The sequence below is a fragment of the Sinocyclocheilus rhinocerous genome, unplaced genomic scaffold (assembly GCF_001515625.1).
Source record: "Sinocyclocheilus rhinocerous isolate Xijiao unplaced genomic scaffold, SAMN03320098_v1.1 scaffold140, whole genome shotgun sequence".
NCBI classification, from domain to species: Eukaryota; Metazoa; Chordata; class Actinopteri; order Cypriniformes; family Cyprinidae; genus Sinocyclocheilus; species Sinocyclocheilus rhinocerous.
In genome coordinates, this window is record NW_015642053.1 from 2,137,743 (window position 1) to 2,150,660 (window position 12,918).

Genomic DNA, 12,918 nt, shown 5'->3' on the forward strand with positions numbered 1-12,918 from the left:
TATTTCTTAGAGGGTATATACCTGAGGGCCTGAGATGGTCACTGTATCCTCAGCATTGTGACAAGCAGGAACGACACCCTGTGGACACTGAGCTTTGCATTCTTCCCACGTTAGGCCTGAGGGGGGAGATAATGGGAGGGTTGGTAAAAGGAACCATTGGTAAGCTTGCTAAAAAAAAAAATTTATAGCATACATTGCTAAACAAAAAACTAGGCAAATCCCCCATGGAGGGATGCTTTGCGCTTTGCGTCCGATTAATGAAGCAAAGCCTGTGAAGGCATCTGCTGCCACACTAACCCACTGCAGCCATGCCCCCCGGGGGCAGGTTGGCCTCTTTAATACAGCGTCCTCTCCAGTAAGCAGCCAGAATGGCCTCGCTGTGGCTCAGGGAGCCATCGGCGTAACCACACGCTAGCTCTCCTACAGAGTGGCCCACGATCCCATCAGGCTGAAGACCCATCTTCTGCAACATGTCAATCTGGGCGACCTGGAAATTTGACAGGAATGCATTCAGGTAGGTGAAAGACAGTCCGGCATGAAAATTGTGAGACTACAACTAGCAAGTCTACTAGGTTTGATATGAATGATATCATAAAATTATCAGTTATTTTGTCTCACAACTGATTGTGACGTGACAAGTTTGAATATGCAAGTGTGCCAGTTCCACAGGAAAGAGCTGTTTGTTTGAGCAGAAAGAAAGCCATATAGGTTTGAAAATGCGGGTTGGAGTAAATAATGACAGAATTGTCATTTTTGGATCTCTTTATGAGACAGTCTTGCAGACGGAGCGACTGTTGAAATCATGACTGATTGTGCCACTGTATTGCAACATTTGGCAGGCCTACATCAGTTCCAAAATTGTCAGGGGTAATTTTTTCATTGAGAAATTCTGCTGATGTCAATCCTGTTCCAGTCACACTGGCACTGTACTTGGTATCTCTAGAGCTGGGGGAGACTGACCTGGATGGCTGCAAGACCAACAAATGCGTGGACAGTGTCTTCAAAAGTGCTCTCATCAGCGTCCATGAGCAAGCGAGACACACACAACCCAGTGTCCTTCAGAGCCATGTCCGAACGCTGGATCGACTCCCGGAACTCAGGCAGCTGCATCAGGCTACGGCCCATTCCAGCCCACTGTGTGCCCATACCTGTCAGGAGATAGAAACAAAAATCCTGCCAATGTGATCATGTGTAGAGAGACTTTCCATTGTGGTGACTGACTCGCTTTGAATCACAACCTTAAAAGGGTTATATATATATCGCACATTTTACTGTATTATTTATTTCAACAAAAATATTTAAAAAAACACATTAAGTATCAACACTGTTAATAATAAGAAGTATTTTAGAATGATTTCTGAAGGATCATGTGACACTGAAGACTACTGAAAATTCTTCAGTTAAAATTTATTACAATAGAAACTGGTTACTGTAAATTATAATATTTCACAATATTATTATTTTACAGTATTTTTGATCAAATAAATGCAGCCTTGATGATCATGATTATATAGTATGTAACACTAGATAATTTTTCTCAATAAATGATAAATAAAACATTCTTGTCTCATTTGTTTGATTGGGTTCTCTGTTTACTTTTAGGACTTGTAAAAAATCTGATGATGTTTTGGGTCATATTTACTCAGAAATATAGAAAATTCTAAAGGTTCACAAACTTTCAAGCAACACTGTATACATACACGATTTAATATTTTTTTATTATTATAAAAATGTAATTAGTTGAGATTTAGTTTATTTATTTAAATTTCCCATTACCTTAAACTGTTCATTTTTGGCTGCTGTGCCTTTAAGAAATGTCCTTTCTGCATGTAAAATAAGCTAAATTTTACTTTTATTGTTAGTTCTTTTTATGTTTAGGATTAATGGTATCTAATTGTACCAGCTTTCTTGTTTTTATCTCACCATGACAACATCAGAACATTGCTTTTGCAGCTTGGTTCCAATAAAAGCTCTTTTTGGATGGTACAGGAAGTTTCTACAAGTTACAGTATGTATTCTGTAGTACATCAAGCTGCTTTAATATAAAATGTTGAAGGAAATAAGATTTCACCAAATTAAAAGTTCACCATAAAAAATATAAATGCCCCCTCACCTGAGCAAATGTACCAGAGGGGTCTGGGTGTGGGCTGGGCTTGTTCAACTTCTGTAAGCTCTCCCTGTGCTCCAATCAGTGCATAGCCCCTGTACGGCATGCCTGCCGTTGGAACTCCAGACACATCATTCAGAAGAGACAGGTAGCTTGGGTTATCTTTATGTTGCTGGGCATTGTTGAGAAGGGAAGTGACTGCCTCCTCAGTGCGACCGGAGGCCTGCAGAAGTCTGGGGACTGAAGGTTGTGCAGCCTGAGCCAGTGATTTTGAACCATGTGGACGCAGGATAACATGGACATTTGAGCCTCCGAAGCCAAATGAGTTGATGCCCACGATGCCCCCGCGGACAGGTATGGGCTCTGACACCACGTGCGCCCGGCCGTCCGTCAGAGCAGGAATGTCAGGGTTTGGATCATGGAAATGGATGTTGGGAGCCCAGACGCCATGTTCCAGAGACAAAACCACCTGATCACATGCAACACGAGTTACTTGATTTACTTCACATTTAAGATGAGAGATTCAGCATCCAGATTTTTAAAGAAACAGCTGATTAAGCTAAAGCTAAGTAAAGCAGGAAGACTTGTTCAAAAAGTGTTTACATACCTTGGCAAGAGCCGCCAATCCAGATGCAGGCTCTGGGTGTCCCATGTTAGATTTGGTTGAGCCAATCAGAAGAGGATCCCTCTGTGACTGACAGAATACACTCACAATGCCATTCACTTCCTGAGGATCCCCAACCTGTAAAAGCAGAGTTATTTTCAATATACACATAACCACAAGCTAAAATTTCTATTGCTCAATAACTGTATTTACATACACAAGGATATTATGCATATTTAAAGTTATCTTTCATTTTTTATATTAACAAACATGAAATTATATGTACTTTTTTACGACTATTTCCTGCTATACATATATATATTAAAACTTTTTTTTTTTTTTTTTTTTTGTATCACTGTGTATTTACCTATGCAGCAATACAATCAGTTAAGGTAATAATTAAACACTTTCTCCTAGAATTAGGACTAATAGTATTTAACAACACCTGCTTTTCATTATTATTATTTTTTTGTATTATTGTTGAGTTTTATTTATTTATTTAATTAATATTTTTATCTATTTACTTGCTTATTTTTTTAAACTTATTTATTGGAATATAGACCTTAATTGGAAAATGGTGTGCATGTAAACATGGCCAGTGTGAATCAGGCACATATCGAACTGTTCCCATTCTTATTTTCAAAGCAAATCTCTTCTTAAGGTATGCATGCGTGTAATTTCACATTGACTGACCTTAGTACCAGTGCCGTGGGCCTCGATGTACTCCACCTGCTCAGGTGTTATGTTGGCATCCTGGTAAAGGGAACGGACCAGGCGCTGCTGCATCTCACCTGATGGGAATGTCACCCCTGAGGAAAGAGGAGACATACCACATTCCAAAATATGAGCAGATTTGCACGTAGCAGCTATGACATATGCTTTTCTGGAACGCACACGTGAGCTACAGCATGGATTCTTCTGTCCTCAATGTAGCAGCACATGATGCACAACAGGAACTAGAGGGGTCTGATGTCAGACGTATGCCAGAGATTTCAAATACCCTGAGCCCTCACGCTCAGCCAAGTGTCATGTTTGAAAACACTGGTGTGTAAAGTGTGGCAGGAGGCACTGGGGGAAAGGCTACGACATCTACGACACATGTAGTGCCAGCTTTTATAGTAATGCCAGGCTTCCAGAGCAAGTAAGAAGGTATTAACTGAGCTGATTTCACTCATGCTAGAGGATTTGAGGCAGATTTGATGTCTGTGGGAAGGAAGGATGAGTTTACCTTGCTCTTTGTAGCCGTCGGTGTTATTGCCAGCATTGAGAACTGTGGAGTAGATTCTCTTGGCCATTGACTTCTTTGTCAAGAGTACTGCAACAGCAGCCTCTGAGCGACAATAGCCATTTCCTAGAGGGTTAAACAAAAAAAATTTGTATCAAAAAGACTAAATTTTTTAATAGCAGTGCAAATTAGAAATATACTCACAAATCATTTTATGTTTACTTTGGGCAGTACACAAATTTTTACAATTTTATGGAATGCTACTTTTGCCTAAATGTGCAATATTTAGCAAAACATATATCGTCAGGTATTATATTCAAAAATGCAATGTGAAACTCAGGGTTATTAGAGGTAACTAAAACTAAAACTAAAATTAAAGCCATTAAAATATATATAAATAAAATAATTAAAAAAAAATGTTATTTCAGTTCACTTACATTCATTAATTCAATTCAGTTTAACTTGAAGTACTGAAATAATTAAAACTAAAATTAAAAAAATAAAACTATACTAAAATGACAACAAAATTACTAAAACTAAAATAGAAAAATAAAAACTAATTCAAAATATTAGTCTCATAATAGTAAGGCAATAATACTAAAATAACACTGGCTCAACTTGACTATTGATTTCCATTTTGACAAATTGAACAGAAAAATTATCAGCTGCCATTTTTAACATCTCTTTCCAGACTCATTATTTTGTTGGACTACAAGAGTAGAGACATATTTAAACGAAATTGGATTAAAAAACACACTAACCATTTTTATCTCTAATATCATAAGTGGACAGAAAATTGCTAAATTAACCTTGCAATTAGCATACTTCTGCTGAAAACATTTATTGTTGCATAAAGCATGATACTTCAAATACTATTTTTGTCATGCATTATTCAGTATGAACACTTAGAAGACTATATTCTTATAATTGGTATGCAATGATTGATGCTTATAGAACCAGATTCCTTTAATAGCTTCCTGAGAAAGCTTTAGACATTACAGTGACATACGTAATCTCACCTGAGGCATCAAATGACTTGCATGCTCCTTCAGGACTGAGCATGCCCAGTTTCATGAACTGCACTGAGGTGTTGGGCTTGAGCAGCAGGTTGACTCCGCCCACAAGTGCTGCATCACATTGGCCGTGGCGAATAGCATTGAAGGCGTTCTCCAGAGCCAGCAGACTAGAGGAGCACGCTGTGTCAATGGCTGTACTGGGACCTGAAAGTTTGTTGTACATCAAACACAACAGTTAATGGCTGACCACATTAAGAATTCTTGCATAAAGTGATTTAAGTAATCCATCTCAACTGGTTGTCTCAGTCTAACGTGATAGTGTGAGTCAAGTTACACCAGACGTGACTGTGTAACGAGTCACTTATTCAAATCACATCAGACGACACATCCCACCATACAGAAAAAATGACGATAGTCTTTCAAAACAAAGGTTCGAATAACTCATTTCTGTCCTACAATGTGCGTGAGCATTGAGTAGGTAATTAAACTTGTAATGTTTGCATACCATTGAAATCAAAGAAATAAGACAAGCGGTTGGCAAACATGGCCCGCTGGCATCCTGTCATGCTGTATCCCAGCAGCTCCTCTGGGTCTTTACTGAAGGCCTCTCCTGCCTCTGAGCCACTTACTCCAATGTAGACGCCAGTTTTGCTGCCACGCATGGACACTGGGTTAATGCCTAAGAGGAAAAATCAACATGTTTTATATTCACATATTCAGTGAACACTGAAAAATAATACATTACACATACAATACATTACAACTAGGTTCAAAAATACACTATAACTGCTCTACATAGAGATTTGGCATCACTTTGGCCGTTATAATTTAAATACTTATATGCACCATATATACTAATAATCATTTTTTAAATGTTTTTGAAAGAAGTTTTGTATTTTGTATACCAAGGCTGCATTTATTGATCAAAAACACAGACTTGTGAAATATTTACAATTTAAAATAACTGTTTTTCATTTCTAATTTTCAGCAGCCATTACTCCAGTTTTTTTGTCACATGATCCTTCAGAAAACGGTATAATATGCTCATGTTCATTTTGTCCTCAAGAAAAGTTTATTTTTATTATCAATGTTAAAATGGTTGAAAACAGTTGTGCTGCTTAATATTTTGTGGAAACCTTGCCACATTTTTCAGGATTCTTTGATGAATAGAAAGTTCAAAAGTACAGCATGATATAAATATTTTTTAACATTAGAAATGTCTTTATTGTCACCTCAATGCATCCTTGCTGAATAGAAGTAATAATAAAACAAATAAAAATTAAAAAAAACTTATTGACCCAAAAAAAATAAAGTAAATATTTAAAATAAAATAAAATAACGTGTGGCATGTAATGTCACAGGTCTTCAACCATATTTCATATACCCATATAGCAGCACACTCCTGAAAATAACATTTACATTTATTCATTTGGCAGATGCTTTTTATCCAAAGTGACATATATATTGCATTCAGGCTATACATTTTTCAAGGGCATTAGCTGCCACAAAACACCTTATATTAATATTATCTAAGAGGGCAGCTGATACTAACCTCCATCGACGATGGCCTCGTACGATATCTCTAGCATAAGCCTCAGCTGTGGGTCCATGGTGTGTGCCTGTTTGGGATGCACACCAAAGAAGGCTGCATCAAATCTATCGATTTCTTTTAGTTTTCCATTTCTCCGGGGAAGGCCATACAGACCTAGAATTTAAAAAAAAAGGGGAAAAGGGAATCAAAAGTGCTGTCTACTCATTGCCCTAAGCCTGCTTGTGCTTTAGCACATGAATGAGAGTATTAGCTTGGTGCCAACAGAGAGAAGAGAGACCAGCCCTTCATAAGACCCAAAGCCAGACGGACGAGGAAAAGCACAGAACAGCAGCCAGGTAGGTAAGGACACCAGCAGTTGAAAGACACTACAAACCCCAAGGTGGTCTTAAGAAAAGCATTATGATAAAAAAACATGTTAATTAAGTCTAAATGTTATTTAAAATGATAAAGACATTCAAATATTAGCATACCTGGTTTCCACCGCCTGTCATCTTCTGTGACCATATCCACTCCATTGAAAAGGTTCAGCCAAAATTCTTCCAAATTGTTAGACTCAGGAAGGCGACCTGAAATTCCAGCTATAACAATATCCTCCATGTCTGGTTAGATTTTCTTTGATTCTAAGGGGGAAAAAATAAAAGAAAGAAGCGGTCAGTCAGTGAACAAAAAACCTTTTAAAAACAGAAGGATTCTGTCAGCTTGATCTACATTGGCATTATCAAGAACTGTGTGAATACGAGCGTGTCATTCATTTTAAATCAGCGGTCTGTGAGTTGGGGTCACCGAGTTGGTGCAAAACTGGGGATAGGTGGGAGAGTGTGCTCGGGGGGGCGTGGCCTGGAAAGCTGGACACTTTTGTTCCCCGTTTCAGGGTCAGAGCACTCAAAGTGGCAGCACAGATGGGATTCCTGTTCATTCAATGCAATCAAGAAGCGGTGACAAGTACAAAGTATCCCTCTGTTCCACTTTCCTCGAAACTCAAAGGAGGGTTCATTTTAATTTGGTGGACCACAGAAACTTCATTAAATATGCCAAGAGAGAAATCAACTCATCTGGCTGTACAGCATGCAATGTAGCAATGCCATCTGCTATATTTTATCATCTTTACAAAGAATGCACAATAACCAAAAATGAACCTCAACCAGTCAGAAAAAAAATTTACTTTAATAAGTACAAATGAATTTGTACAGAATAATTTACAGATGAAAATTTTTGAAAATATTATTATGCAGATATTCAGTTCAGCAGTCGCAATGTATTTTTTGTAAATATGTGAAAAATCTGATAGAGAGAAGCACGTAAAACAATAATAAACATGCATTACATAACAGCTATTCAGCTAGTCATAACAACCTTTCACAGGATGACCGAGTTGTAAATGATATTAGTGCCCAGTAGCTATAAAAGTAGGACAGATCATTTTGCAGAAATTATGCATCATAAATCAATAAACTTAATTACAAATGTCCAAAAAAAAAAAAAAAAAAAAAAAAAAAAAAAAAAAAAAAAAAAACTTCAGCTATAGGCATTAAACTGCCAGAATTTTAAAAGACGATATCTCCGTTTGCATTGAACTTTCAGCTTTGTAACTTTGCAGATATTGTTTATGCTCAAACAGCAACATTAGACACTAACTAACATTAAAAAAGAGAAATCGCAATGAACCACCCCTTTAATACTTTACATCTTTTTATCATTTGTTTTCGACATTGAAGAAATTTTAAAGAAATTCTGGTTCTTGTTTTATAAGGGAAAACATATGATTCACTCACAAATCTGCTGTCTTAATGTGCAAAGGACAGCAAGAGCTTAATTTCAGGCTGTTTCGCACACAGAGCTATCACATAAGTATGTATGTATGTTGTAAGGTCTACTATATATTTAAATATTTTATGATTAAACAGTAGTAAGTGATGTCAAAGTTCTTTAAAATAACCTGACAGGGTGACAAGCCATTGAGAGCAGATTCAATATGATGAAACTTATATGAAAATCAGTTGTTGTTATATTTAGTTATAATTAGAGATTATATTTAGTTATAATTAGAAAAAAAACAATACTTTAAATTGTATAAACAGAATTCGCAAAAGTGGACAGGTAAGTCTGAGAGGAGGAATTAGCGCTCTTTGTTGCCATAGTGACAACCGGAAGGAGTCTTTGCCGGGCAGGTGCTCTGCTCACAGGTGTCTGTGAACGACGTGCATGCGTGTGAGTCATCTAAAAGTACTATTTAATGCAACAGTACAATACATACATGTCAAAAAGCAGTCAATGAACTGAACACAACATAAAGTAGACAGAACTACTAGCACCACAAAACAGCTATGTAGATTTTAGTGTAAACCAGGCTACACTATCCTGGTTAGGATTTCAGTAGTACTAGGAGTAAATTACCATTCTGATTGCTTAACATTTAACCACAAATACAACAACATTATGTTTGGCAGAAGCAGACTGAGAAAATAAACGGATTTCCGAATCGACTGTAATCTACCTGACCCAGATCCGAGGCAGTGATGTGTAGCTGACCGCTCGCCTCGCTACAAGCTCCCATGGTGCAGTGCTGTTATTAGCTGATGACAGTATTACAGTCGTAAAGTCCTTAAAACATCAGCCACACTCTAGCCTTAGGCCATAAATAAATACAATGAATTCGCAAAAAATCTTTGATGGACAGATGGGTTTGATGGACAGACCTACTGGGTTTTACTAAATAAGAAAGACGACAAGTAATGCGTTTTTAACCTGACCCCATATGAACAATACAGTCAAATGAACATAAGGGTTAATTAAAAAGGAAGGAAAACATAGATGATTAGGCTGCATGTTTAATCCTGACAAGCCAAGGTTGATGTAAACAGAGTCCTGTTATAGAAACTAGACTATGGATAGCCTGACAAATCTGCCCTTTAAGCATCTCCAATTTGACTGCTCTCAGTGATATAGACTGGTTACATGCCAAAACTCAAGGAGGTTTCACAGAGTGACAAATTCCGCATTGATTCTACAATTCGCCCTGATACTTTTCCACGTCTCAACATATTACATTCTTGTTAGGTTTAATATCTATTCCCTCTTTTTTTGTTGTTTATGGAAAGAAAGATTCAAGGTGTAATGCTATTTCTCTTAGGCAAAGGTGAAACCTAGTATAATCACCCAGAAATAGCGCGAGATGCTGTCATCCTGTGCTGAATTTGCAGCCACCAGCTAAACGTTTACTCACATTTGGTCAAGAGTGTGCTGGTTACGTTTACTCACAGGTGTCCAGTATTCTTCGGTTGAAATTAGTGATGGAAAGTTTGTCTCATTTACGCGAATCGATTCTTTCGAACGGGTCCAAAACAGCGATTCTGTGATTCTTTTACGTCATGACGTAATTACGTCCTCACGCGGTCCCAACGTCTTTATCCCATGCACTAACATTACAAACTAAATTCATTTACATATCTTAGGTTAAAAAACGTTTTGCTTGTTTGAATAAAATGCTATATGCAGTGTATTTTTTCTGCTGCCCGGCTATTAACATATATTTTGCCTCATCAGTAAAATCCTCGATTCACTCTAAATGCTTTTGACTCTCGGTTCAAAGAGTCGGTGATTCAGCTGTGGCTGATTCACTGAAAAGACCCGACTCACAATAACGATTCGTTTCGTTAGTAATATTATTTTTTCCCTGCGTGTTATAGAAAACTGTCTCGATGTTGCATGCCTGAAACTCTACCTTTACTACGCCAGTCTGCATCTGGAAAAACTACAGATCCAGAACTGACACGATTAATAACATATGCTCTCTTACCTGGATGTGGGTACAGTTTAACGCTGTGATCCTTTGGGATAGAGTCGACTTCTATATTCCTCTTAATCTTTGTCGGCTCCCGGTACAGAATGGAGAGTTTCGTGATCCCCCCTTTGGCCAAGCCCTAGAAATTACTCTCGCCTTCTGAGTCCCTCTGTCTGTTTCATTTAAATGTCTGACATCCTCGATGGCCACGCCACATGGGCTGACAGTTTGGCTCTGAGGCGCAGTCCAATGAGAGAGGAGGCTGGCCCGTAGACGCAGCCAGTGATGGGCTGATTTCCTACCGCCGCAGAGAAAAAAAGGCGTCTAAAAAGACTGGGTTATTAAAGTTCATCCCGGCATGATCACATGCACAGCAGCACAAATTTCTTCTTTTACGGGTCTGAGCCAGCAAGTTCAAGTTCAAGGCGACACGAGGGTCGAGTGTCTGCGGTTTGCAAACAATCCGAAATTGGGTAAATTTAGCATGCAACACTGGATTGATATTGAAACACATCACCGATATTTTATCTGTCATAACTGTTCATTACGTTTGTACAGTATGGATAACCTGTCATTAGAAATGGCATCGAGTATGAATAATTATTGGATATAATTATTGCTTTAATTATAGCTTGTTTAACTATACAATTTCCTACAAAGGGTTTTCAAACATTTTCATGAATCTAGGGTTTCTAGTGTTTCCTAAAGAATCCTTAATGAAATAGATTTCTTAATGTTTCTGTGTTTTATGATTGTTTTTAAGTCACTCCATATGGCTGCATGTTGGCAACACTACGCTGACAATAATTTGCTGGACAAAACGTTCTCCAAAATATTTTTAAACAAAATTGCTTCACTGATTTTTTATTTCTTTAAGCATCATACCAAACATTTCTTAAAAAAAAAGAAAAAAAAAAGAATTTCAACCATTTTACAACGTTTAAACAGATTTTCCTATACATGTACATTGTAGAAAGGCATTCAAGTCGTTTTTCATATAAATAGCATTTTTTATACAATTTTGAATAACCTGAGAGAATCAATGTGCTTTTTGTTGCATAACACGGACAAGTCATATTAATGCACAATTTGGCTTTTTTATGTCAAAGGATTCAGTCTAAATAGAGCAGTCCAATATGCACACTATACATTTGGTGTGAAAAATACTGAGTTTACATTGTTTATATTGATTTTCGTCTAACTGTTGGTTAGATGCAGAAGTATCAGCACATGAAGGCAGCACAGATTGTGTTATACCGGGTGTCTGTTGGCGGCGCTGTGGAGCTCCGGATTACATTTTGACGGTTGCCAGTGAAAAAAATTCACCAATCAGTGAGCGGAGGTGTGTAGAACCATCCAATCAGAATGAATGCAAGGGTGTTGCTAGGAGATAGGGTGATGTCAGGACAATGCAGTGGGAGGAGTGGAATCCTACACCTGCTGAGGCTGTGATGTCATCATGAGGGGCTGGACAGCACAGGGTAACTGCGATTCAATTTTACAAAGACACTACATAATGTAAAGTGTATCAATCATATTATTAAAATATTGCCAAAAAGACAATACGAGTCATATCTGACTACATTTAATGCATATTTTGTATGAATTCCGTAAAGGGAAAATTGAAGCAAATGTTCATGTGCCTATTTAAAGGTTTATTGATCAATTGAAACTACATTATCTGTACACAAGACCACATATGGCTGGATTTGGATTTTTTCCCCCTTATCATCATAGGTGCTTCTTCTTACTATTAAAAGACTCACTTGCCTATTGGTCAAATTATGCAATAATTTATTAAAACATTTACAAAAGGTACAAATATAAAAAAAAAATTGCATGATGCAAAATGAACAAATAATAATGAGGCACTTCAAATGAGACAGTTCTTTAAATGGAGTGGCCCAAAATGATTTTTTTCAGTCTTTGATGTTGTAATTCCAAATCTTGCTCTTATTTCCAGCAGGACGTGTCTTTTTAGCAGATGCAAATGTCTGATTTTGTTTCTTCTTTTCCTGGAGTGATGCTTTTGTGCCCTCCACACTGACCGGTGCAGCAGGAGGCTGATTAATATCTGGGTGTCCTCTGTTTGCTGTAGCCACTCTACCTGAGAGCACAATATGATAAGGGGTTAAATCCTTAATTTTACAATTGTAAATCCCATGTAATGTTGTGGCTGCAGTACTGGTAATGAAAAATTAGCTGGTTTGATCCCTGAAGCCAGTCATTATTGTGACCTTGAGAAAAGCACTTGAAAAAAGAGTGCTGCAGTAAAAAATGGGAAAATGACATCACTTTGTCCAGATCTATTTAGTTATTAAATTATTAAAAATAAATGTATAATAAAAATAATTCAAATAAATGACTAGATATATAAAATGACTAGATAAACATATTTTTATATAATAAACAATGACTTAATTCAGAAACTTAGATTTCCTAAATGTCTTTTTGATATTGTTGGTAGTGCTTAAAGTAAAAAAACGGTGTAAGATTGTAAAAACAAAAACTAAGAATATTTAGAATATTTTGACCTTTTTAAGAAAACTTACATTTTACTTACAACTTACAACAAAAATTACATATAATATATATATATATATATATATATATATATATAAAATATACATACG

General features: G+C 37.0%; 2 protein-coding genes and 1 long non-coding RNA gene across 4 annotated transcripts in view; 1 reads left to right on the top strand and 2 right to left on the bottom strand.

Annotated features, from left to right (window-relative positions):
• The window catches only part of LOC107755500 (fatty acid synthase), a 24,469-nt gene extending 14,000 nt beyond the window's left edge, over nt 1–10,469 (bottom strand). The window contains exons 1-12 of the mRNA XM_016572307.1: nt 10,301–10,469; nt 6,975–7,124; nt 6,505–6,657; nt 5,458–5,631; nt 4,956–5,156; nt 3,940–4,062; nt 3,405–3,520; nt 2,715–2,849; nt 2,114–2,576; nt 961–1,148; nt 298–487; nt 22–116 (exon numbers count right to left, since the gene is read on the bottom strand). Coding sequence (XP_016427793.1) covers nt 22–116; nt 298–487; nt 961–1,148; nt 2,114–2,576; nt 2,715–2,849; nt 3,405–3,520; nt 3,940–4,062; nt 4,956–5,156; nt 5,458–5,631; nt 6,505–6,657; nt 6,975–7,101 — 1,965 coding nt within the window. The 5' untranslated portion in view covers nt 7,102–7,124; nt 10,301–10,469. The remainder of the gene's footprint in view (nt 1–21; nt 117–297; nt 488–960; nt 1,149–2,113; nt 2,577–2,714; nt 2,850–3,404; nt 3,521–3,939; nt 4,063–4,955; nt 5,157–5,457; nt 5,632–6,504; nt 6,658–6,974; nt 7,125–10,300) is intronic.
• Nucleotides 10,470–10,578: 109 nt separating this feature from the next.
• The window catches only part of LOC107755501 (uncharacterized), a 4,639-nt gene continuing 2,299 nt past the window's right edge, over nt 10,579–12,918 (top strand). Inside the window, exons 1-2 of the long non-coding RNA XR_001641704.1 lie at nt 10,579–10,758; nt 11,498–11,766. This is a non-coding gene — a long non-coding RNA (uncharacterized LOC107755501). The remainder of the gene's footprint in view (nt 10,759–11,497; nt 11,767–12,918) is intronic.
• ccdc57 (coiled-coil domain containing 57) overlaps nt 11,773–12,918 on the bottom strand; it is a 14,320-nt gene continuing 13,174 nt past the window's right edge. The window contains exon 20 of one of the 2 annotated variants that reach the window (XM_016572304.1): nt 11,773–12,392. In XM_016572304.1, coding sequence (XP_016427790.1) covers nt 12,205–12,392 — 188 coding nt within the window. In that variant the 3' untranslated portion in view covers nt 11,773–12,204. The remainder of the gene's footprint in view (nt 12,393–12,918) is intronic. The other variant, XM_016572306.1, reaches the window with a different exon arrangement.